At 49.5% G+C, this 9,625-nt stretch overlaps 1 protein-coding gene across 1 annotated transcript; it reads left to right on the top strand.

Annotated features, from left to right (window-relative positions):
* Window positions 1–2,754: 2,754 nt before the first annotated feature.
* On the top strand, window positions 2,755–3,783 carry LOC101950463 (olfactory receptor 52R1-like). Its single transcript, XM_065588875.1, has one exon. It carries the CDS (start codon window positions 2,755–2,757, stop codon window positions 3,781–3,783), a length of 1,029 nt encoding a protein of 342 aa, XP_065444947.1.
* The last annotated feature ends 5,842 nt before the right edge of the window (window positions 3,784–9,625 follow it).

Here is a 9,625-nt window from a genome sequence, read left to right as displayed (position 1 = left end):
AGGAGGCCATTAACAAAAGCATGAGCTAGGGCGCCCTGTCCATTTTTATCCGGTTACTGTATACCAGAATGTTGCAGAAAAACATCAGTCAGCCAGGTGCAGTAGTCACCCGGGTTTTCTCCCTGTCACTGTTTACAGCAGTATATGGCCGTCCAGTTGGTTTTAGGACTCCATACTTGAGGGATGGCTTCAAGTAGATTTTTAGTTCGGTCCTTACACTTTTTCCGGTATTCAGCATCATGACCAGTGTCTGGCAAATTAGAGTGATGTTCACTGATGGGCTAATTTGCTGCTGTGAGCCATTTTTCATGTTTGCTAGGGGTTACAAGTAGCTTACACAGCTGCAGGAGGTCTGCCTCAGAGGGTTCATAGGTTTCGCACACTAACAAAAATTCCTCTGCAAATTTGGTAGGATTTTCCAGGGGCTTTGGAAAGCCTTTTACAATTGAAAGGAGCTCTGAGCGAGTCCAGGGTTTATAGCTCCAAGTGGTACCCCCTTCTTGGCCCCCAGTATGCAGGATTCGGAGGGGAACCTGGACAGTTTTAGAGCTAGAGCACAAGCAATGGGCCCAATTCTTATTCTGGCTATCTTTGCATGTATAAGAAAAAGCAGAGGAGTCAGGCAGAATGAAGGGTTCTTTACAGGCCTGAGCAGTACCGGAGGAATGGGCCTGAGCGGCATTGGACGGTCCGGACAGGTCTGAACTAGTGACCTCTGAGAACTAGTCCTGAACTGGGGAGGCTGGTGATCGTCTATTAACCCGACTCAAGGCTGCCAAGCCAATTAATGCGTCTTCCTCATCGTCATCCCCAGAATTTAACGAGGGGTTTTCTTTTTCGCAATGAGATGGGAGTATGAAAGTGGCCACTGAGTTTTGGGATCTCCCTGAGTTAACCAAGACCATTTTTCCAGAAATTTACAGGAGTCCAGACCCTTCCTAAAATACATAAAATGAGCCAGCGTTCCTTTAGGGAACTGTCCTGACTTAGACTCTGGTTACCTATACAGGAGGACTTTACACACACCAATCACACAAGAAGGAAATTTGGGTTCATCAGAGCGATGCCCGATGCAACACACAAAAGGAGCCCACAGACTACTGCCTCAATCGCCCTTGCTTTCACACCAAGGGTTTTACCCAAGGTGTAGTGCGGCTGCGATTGCGCAGATTTCACTCACTCAGACCGTGGGGACAGGAAACCCTTCGTCGTCTGATCCCCGGACGGAGATGGCACCCAGACTCAAACACTCCACAGGAGGATGGATAGACACAGAGACAGGACAGTCCTCAATCCGGACAAAACGCAGAAATAATTACCTGACCAGATTCCTGATGTCAGATCCTGGGATCCCTACCAGAACAGAGTTGGAACCAACAGATTCGATGGCTTAGACTTCACTGTGGTCGTGCGCTCTTCCATTCAGGAGGAGGACCGCTCAGGCCAAATGTCCAGGTGCCAACTGCCACGGTTGTCCTACAAAAATGGTCAAGAATCACACGGCCCCAGTGAAGACGGTTGCCATCTCAGTCAAAGTTAGATTGTCAAAGTTAGATTCAGGACTCACAATTTGTTAGACCACTCTGTTTATTAGCACAGCACTCTGCTAATACATTCAGATAATGTGAGCACCATGAAAGACCCACACTACCTTATTTTATACAGATAAAAAGGGTGCAAAGTTAACAAGAGGACAAAGAAAGTAGAACTGACAAGTTTCCTGAGGCTAGACATACATATTCAATTTCCTTACTAACTTTTACAGATCTCTGGCTAATGTTCCACCATTAGCTTAAGTGGACTCATTGTTTATGCCTTAATGTTCCTTTTCCTGACACCTGTTTTTCAACATTCCTTATTTCTTCTTAAAGGTAGATACAGCATTTCTTTAATCCATTCTATTTTTACAATATAATTGATTCTACTTTCACACCCCTCCCATAGGGAACAAAAGGGGTGGGACGAAGACGTCAACTCACGACCCTCGAAAACAGAACATGACCGTAAGTTGTAAGAGGTGTGACTAGGAGCGTGCATTGCAGGTATATTTGAGCCTGCTAAGGAGGAGCAGGTGGGGATAGGGAAATGGGAAGGGGCAATGGGGAATGGGGACTAGGGAATTGGGAATGGAAACAGGCAAGGCTCTGTAACATCAGAGCTGGGAACAGAACCCTGGGAAACAGACTCTGCCAGAGTGTAAAGCTATGGATACACTAGCTTGGAACTAACCACAATAAGCACTGAATTGCTTGCACTTCGGAATGCGGGTCTTCTGCTTTCTGTCTGCATGAAAAGAACCAGGGAAGAGGGTGAAGGGAAAGCCCTCTAACAGGAACAGGAAACAGACTCTGTAGCCTGGGTTTCCTTGCATTAAAGAACAATGAGGGATAACCAGTATCCACACTCGTGTTTCCTGGTGGTGCCTATTAAGGTTTTACACACCAACAAGTGTAGGAATTTTTGATGCATGGAGCACCATAAAATATGGAATTGGCATTAGTAAGGTCAATTGTACATAGTTCATTTCTCTCAATAACATTTTTCAGTGTGTGAAGAGCAACCAATCTGCTTCACCCATGAGAACAGGATACAGTAGTTTGTGTAGTGTCTCATATTCATATTGTCTCTCCATCCAGGCATTTGTACTGCAACCATCACCCTAGACACTGGGCAGATACAGGAAGTCAGGGGATCATACAGTACATGCACTAGACACCGTTCTGCCTCAGAGTTGGACACCTTCTCCTCTACACCATGTCAGATTCCAACACAACTAACTTCACCAACCCCTCCACCTTCATCCTGCTGGGCATTCCTGGCCTGGAGGCAGCCTATGTCTGGATCTCCATCGGCTTCTGTGCCATGTACATCATAGCCATTTTAGGGAACTTTATCATCCTGTTCATTGTGAGGACGGAGCCGAGCCTCCATGGACCCATGTACTATTTCCTCTGTATGCTGGCCGTCACCGACCTGGTCCTGACTACATCTACCCTGCCCAAACTGCTGAGCATTTTCTGGTTTAATTCCAGGGAGATAGAATTCAGTGCCTGCCTTACCCAGCTGTTCTTCGTTCACTGCTTCTCAGGGATTGAGTCTGGGATCCTCGTGGCCATGGCTTTGGATCGCTATGTGGCCATCTGTGATCCCCTGAGACATTCCAGCATCCTGACAAATCTCGTGGTGGCCAAGATTGGCTTGGCTGTGGTGCTGCGCAGTGTCATACTCGTATTGCCCTATCCCTTCCTGGCGAGGCAGTGGCCATATTGCAGAACCAACGTCATCCCCCACACGCACTGTGAGCATATGGCCGTGGTGAAGCTATCCTGTGCCGACATCCGCATCAGTAATTACTACGGCCTCTTTGCACTATCCTTTAGGGTTGGTCTGGATTTGTTTTTTATCACTGTGTCCTATATCCAGATCCTCAGGGCCATCTTCAGTCTCCCCACAAAAGACGCCCAGCTCAAGACTTTTGGGACCTGCAGCTCTCATCTCTGTGCCATCTTAGCCTTTTACATCCCAGGTCTCTTCTCCTCTCTTTCATACAGGTTGGGGCACAATGTACCCCTGCATTTCCACATTCTCCTTGCCAACGTGTACTTATTGGTGCCCCCCATGTTAAACCCCATTATCTACGGTGTGAGGACCAAACAGATCCGGGACAGGCTGCTCCGGCTCTTACCACATAAAGGAATTCAACTTCTCTCCTGGTTCTCTGGCTCTCAGACTGAGCTCCATGCACAGTTGGCTGGTGACATGGTGCAGGGCCCTCTTCCCTGAATCACTTACTGAACAGTCAAAGAGACATTAAACCCTTTCCTGGCCTTACTGTGCTGTGTCACTGTGACAAACTGAGGAATCGGTCAGTGTACAACTCATTAACTCAGAATTGCCACCTTTCTAATTATAATTCTAATTGTAACTGGACACCCGAGGACCTTCACCCTGCCCTGCCTCTTTCCGCAAGGCTCCACCCCACTCTGCATCTTCCCTCAAGGCCCCTCCCACTTCTGTGTCATTTCTCCCAAGGCCCTGCCCCTGTGGTTCACTCCTCCCCCGCCTACCCCCAACACTCTGGGTTATCTTTCATGGGTCCCTGCTGGGGTGCCACCTGGAACTGGGATACAGCTGACCCCTCTGTCATGACAATCTGGGATCCCTCTTGCACTGTGACAAGCTGCAAAGCACTCCAAGATTACAGTCATACTAATGTCCACAGGCAGGGACCCCACCCAGCTGTGTTCATGAATGCTCTGTCCAGCCACTGCATGAACCCACAACAGAGAGGCTACAGCCAAAATACTCCCAGCTCCCCAGCCTAAGACCCCAGTGTTCTACCATCCTGCCCAGGTCAAAACCTGACCAGTATGAATTTATTACCCAGTCTGCCATTTCTACAAAGGAAAGTGGATGTGCACCGACTCTTGTTCATCAGCTGAGATTTTTCCCCTTTGGACTTTAAAAAACACAGAGTGTTTTTGGTAAAATGTAAAATAGACCAATTAACTATGTAAAGTTAGATTTTAAGTGATTATAAGTGATAGCAAAAAGATCAAAGTAGATTACCATAAGAAATGAAACAAAACCACAATCTAATGCCAGTGTGCTAGTTAGTGTTTGAATCAAGCAGGGTCTCACCCAGTTAGATAATGTTTTCACCCCTCAGCTCACAGAGAGTCAAGTACAAGCAGGTTTGCTTTTTCAGGCAGGCTTCCTTCTTTCCTGCCTGGGATCAGCACTTCCCCCAGTTCAGTCTTTTCCCTCCGGTACTTTCAGGTGTGTTGTTGTAGGGAGAATGAGGGTCCCATCATTATGTTTTTTCCCCCCTGTAGAGAGGTTAGCTGGGGCTCGTCTCTCTCTGGTGCAGCGGGGAACCACACCGCCTCACTAAACTCGGGAAGATGTCTTGTGGGGAATTAGTTCAGCTGCAGGAGTCTTCTTCTGTGCCCTTTGTGAGGGCAGAAATAAACAGTGAGCCCAGGCCCTAGGTCAGGGAGGGGCAGTGGTGGGTCAGGCCCTCAGGCCGGGGCTGAGAAACAACAGTAGGCCCAGGCCCTAGGTTCCAAAGGGCCTGGGAGAGGGGGAGATGGCCACCCACGAGGTGGGTGGCAGGGGGGACGCAGGCCCTCCCACTCCACTGCGTCCCAGCCCGGGGCTCTAGCAGCGGCACAAGACCCACTGCTGTGAATTGGGAGTGCTTTGTTCCAGGTGGGCCTTGAGTGGGCCTGACTGGTATATAAGGGCAGTCAGCAGCGAACCAGCTGAGCGGCGAACAGCAGAGGCTAACAGCAGGAGTTTGCCTGGGAGCTGTCCAAGAGGAGGTACGCTAAGTGCTGCATTAGGGGGGCTGTGTTGGTGAGTATCTGAGTGCCTGCTGCTGGGACAGTTGGTCAGTTTGACCGTGTGCTTGATTGCTTGCTTGTTTGTTTGAAAAGTGTGAATTGGGAGTGCTTTGTTCCAGGTGGGCCTTGAGTGGGCCTGACTGGTATATAAGGGCAGTCAGCAGCGAACCAGCTGAGCGGCGAACAGCAGAGGCTAACAGCAGGAGTTTGCCTGGGAGCTGTCCAAGAGGAGGTACGCTAAGTGCTGCATTAGGGGGGCTGTGTTGGTGAGTATCTGAGTGCCTGCTGCTGGGACAGTTGGTCAGTTTGACCGTGTGCTTGATTGCTTGCTTGTTTGTTTGAAAAGTGTGAATTGGGAGTGCTTTGTTCCAGGTGGGCCTTGAGTGGGCCTGACTGGTATATAAGGGCAGTCAGCAGCGAACCAGCTGAGCGGCGAACAGCAGAGGCTAACAGCAGGAGTTTGCCTGGGAGTTCGCGTGGGGAGAGCACACTGAGGCTTTCATCTGCAGGTTTCTCAGAGTAGTTCCTGCAACAGTTGAGGAAGCTCCTAAGAGGACGGTGATATGGAAGGTGAGCGATCAGCTGTTGTAACCTGCACAGGTTGTGCCATGTTTGTCTTTCTTCCGCAGGACAGAAGTGACTTTGTCTGTACAAAGTGCAAGCTGGTCTCCATATTGGAGGAGAAGGTTCGAGGGCTGGAGAAACAAGTATCGACTCTGCGTTGCATAAGGGAAAATGAAGATTTCCTGGACAGACGTCAGGAGATGATTCTACGGCCACATTGTTCTGAAGATTCAGAGCAGGCGCAGCAGGGACAGAAGGATTGTGAGGAGGTTTGGCAGCATGTGACCTCCAGAAGAAGAAAGAGGAGCGTCCATGCACCAGCAATGGAGATACAGGTGAGCAATCGTTTCCATGTTCTCTCTACAGGTGCTAATGCGGAGAGTGGACTAGATGGCCCATCTGAGGGAAGGGAGCAGAAGGAGACTCCACCGATTGGAAGGCAAAAGATGCACTGTCCTAGGGATGGGGGTTCCACGACCACCACTCCCAAGAGGAGGAGGAGGGTGGTGGTGGTCGGGGACTCCCTCCTCAGGGGGACTGAGTCATCTATCTGCCGCCCTGACCGGGAAAACCGAGAGGTCTGCTGCTTGCCAGGAGCTAGGATACACGATGTGACGGAGAGACTGCCGAGACTCATCAAGCCCTCGGATCGCTACCCCTTCCTGCTTCTCCACGTGGGCACCAATGATACTGCCAAGAATGACCTTGAGCGGATCACTGCAGACTACGTGGCTCTGGGAAGAAGGATAAAGGAGTTTGAGGCGCAAGTGGTGTTCTCGTCCATCCTCCCTGTGCAAGGAAAAGGCCGGGGTAGAAACCGCCGAATCGTGGAAGTCAACGAATGGCTACGCAGGTGGTGTCGGAGAGAAGGCTTTGGATTCTTCGACCATGGGATGGTGTTCCAAGAAGAAGGAGTGCTAGGCAGAGACGGGCTCCACCTAACGAAGAGAGGGAAGAGCATCTTCGCCAGCAGGCTGGCTAACCTAGTGAGGAGGGCTTTAAACTAGGTTCACCGGGGGAAGGAGACCAAAGCCCTGAGGTAAGTGGGGAAATGGGATCCTGGGAGGAAGCACAAGCAGGAGAGCGCAAGAGGGGAGGACTCCTGTCTCATGCTGAGAAAGAGGGACGATCATTGAGTTATCTTAAGTGCCTATACACAAATGCAAGAAGCCTGGGAAACAAGCAGGGAGAACTGGAAGTCCTGGCACAGTCAGGGAATTATGATGTGATTGGAATAACAGAGACTTGGTGGGATAACTCACATGACTGGAGTACTGTCATGGATGGATATAAACTGTTCAGGAAGGACAGGCAGGGCAGAAAAGGTGGGGGAGTTGCGTTGTATGTAAGAGAGGAGTATGACTGCTCAGAGCTCCGGTATGATACTGCAGAAAAACCTGAGAGTCTCTGGATAAAGTTGAGAAGTGGGAGCAACAAGGGTGATGTCGTGGTTGGAGTCTGCTATAGACCACCAGACCAGGGGGATGAGGTGGACGAGGCTTTCTTCTGGCAACTAGCAGAAGTTGCTAGATCGCAGGCCCTGGTTCTCATGGGAGACTTTAATCACCCTGATATCTGCTGGGAGAGCAATACAGCGGTGCACAGGCAATCCAGGAAATTTTTGGAAAGCGTAGGGGACAATTTCCTGGTGCAAGTGCTGGAGGAACCAACTAGGGGCAAAGCTTTTCTTGACCTGCTGCTCACAAACAGGGAAGAACTAGTAGGGGAAGCAAAAGTGGATGGGAACCTGGGAGGCAGTGACCATGAGATGGTCGAGTTCAGGATCCTGACACAAGGAAGAAAGGAGAGCAGCAGAATATGGACCCTGGACTTCAGAAAAGCAGACTTTGACTCCCTCAGGGAACAGATGGGCAGGATCCCCTGGGAGAAAAACATGAAGGGCAAAGGGGTCCAGGAGAGCTGGCTGTATTTTAAAGAATCCTTATTGAGGTTGCAGGAACAAACCATCCCGATGTGTAGAAAGAATAGTAAATATGGCAGGCGACCAGCTTGGCTAAACAGTGAAATCCTTGCTGATCTTAAACGCAAAAAAGAGGTTTATAAGAAGTGGAAGATTGGACAAATGACCAGGGAGGAGTATAAAAATATTGCTCAGGCGTGCAGGAGTGAAATCAGGAAGGCCAAATCACACTTGGAGTTGCAGTTAGCAAGAGATGTTAAGAGTAACAAGAAGGGTTTCTTCAGGTATGTTAGCAACAAGAAGAAAATCAAGGAAAGTGTGGGTCCCTTACTGAATGAGGGAGGCAACCTAGTGACCGAGGATGTGGAAAAAGCTAATGTACTCAATGATTTTTTTGCCTCTGTCTTCACGCACAAGGTCAGCTCCCAGATTGCTGCACTGGGCAGTACAGCATGGGGAGAAGGTGACCAGCCCTCTGTGGAGAAAGAAGTGGTTCGGGACTATTTAGAAAAACTGGACGTGCACAAGTCCATGGGGCCGGATGCGCTGCATCCGAGGGTGCTAAAGGAGTTGGCGGGTGAGATTGCAGAGCCATTAGCCATTATTTTTGAAAACTCATGGCGATCGGGGGAGGTCCCAGATGACTGGAAAAAGGCTAATGTAGTGCCCATCTTTAAAAAAGGGAAGAAGGAGGATCCGGGGAACTACAGGCCAGTCAGCCTCACCTCAGTCCCTGGAAAAATCATGGAGCAGGTCCTCAAGGAATCAATTATGAAACATTTAGAGGAAAGGAAAGTGATCAGGAACAGTCAGCATGGATTCACGAAGGGGAAGTCGTGCCTGACTAACCTAATTGCCTTCTATGATGAGATAACTGGCTCTGTGGATGAGGGGAAAGCAGTGGATGTGTTATTTCTTGACTTTAGCAAAGCTTTTGATACTGTCTCCCACAGTATTCTTGCCACCAAGTTAAAGAAGTATGGGCTGGATGAATGGACTGTAAGGTGGATAGAAAGCTGGCTAGATCGTCGGGCTCAACGGGTAGTGATCAATGGCTCCATGTCTAGTTGGCAGCCGGTTTCAAGTGGAGTGCCCCAAGGGTCGGTCCTGGGGCCGGTTTTGTTTAATATCTTTATTAATGATCTGGAGGATGGTGTGGACTGCACTCTCAGCAAGTTTGCAGATGACACTAAACTAGGAGGCGTGGTAGATACACTAGAGGGTAGGGATCGGATACAGAGGGACCTAGACAAATTAGAGGATTGGGCAGAAAAAAACCTGATGAGGTTCAACAAGGACAAGTGCAGAGTCCTGCACTTAGGACGGAAGAATCCCATGCACTGCTACAGACTAGGGACCGAATGGCTAGGTAGCAGTTCTGCTGAAAAGGACCTAGGGGTCACAGTGGACGAGAAGCTGGATATGAGTCAACAGTGTGCTCTTGTTGCCAAGAAGGCTAACGGCATTTTGGGCTGTATAAGTAGGGGCATTGCCAGCAGATCGAGGAACGTGATCGTTCCCCTTTATTCGACATTGGTGAGGCCTCATCTGGAATACTGTGTCCAGTTTTGGTCCCCACACTACAAGAAGGATGTGGAAAAATTGGAAAGAGTCCAGCGGAGGGCAACAAAAATGATTAGGGGTCTGGAGCACATGACTTATGAGGAGAGGCTGAGAGAACTGGGATTGTTTAGTCTCCAGAAGAGAAGAATGAGGGGGGATTTGATAGCAGCCTTCAACTACCTGAAGGGGGGTTCCAAAGAGGATGGAGCTCGGCTGTTCTCAGTGGTGGCAG

This window comes from Chrysemys picta, chromosome 1 (genome assembly GCF_011386835.1).
Source record: "Chrysemys picta bellii isolate R12L10 chromosome 1, ASM1138683v2, whole genome shotgun sequence".
NCBI classification, from domain to species: domain Eukaryota; kingdom Metazoa; phylum Chordata; order Testudines; family Emydidae; genus Chrysemys; species Chrysemys picta.
This window is presented reverse-complemented; position numbering and strand designations above follow the sequence as displayed.

What these genes read in the sequence shown, in the direction of transcription:
- LOC101950463 (XM_065588875.1), top strand. Translation starts at nt 2,755, where the DNA reads ATGTCAGATTCCAACACAACTAACTTCACCAACCCCTCCACCTTCATC.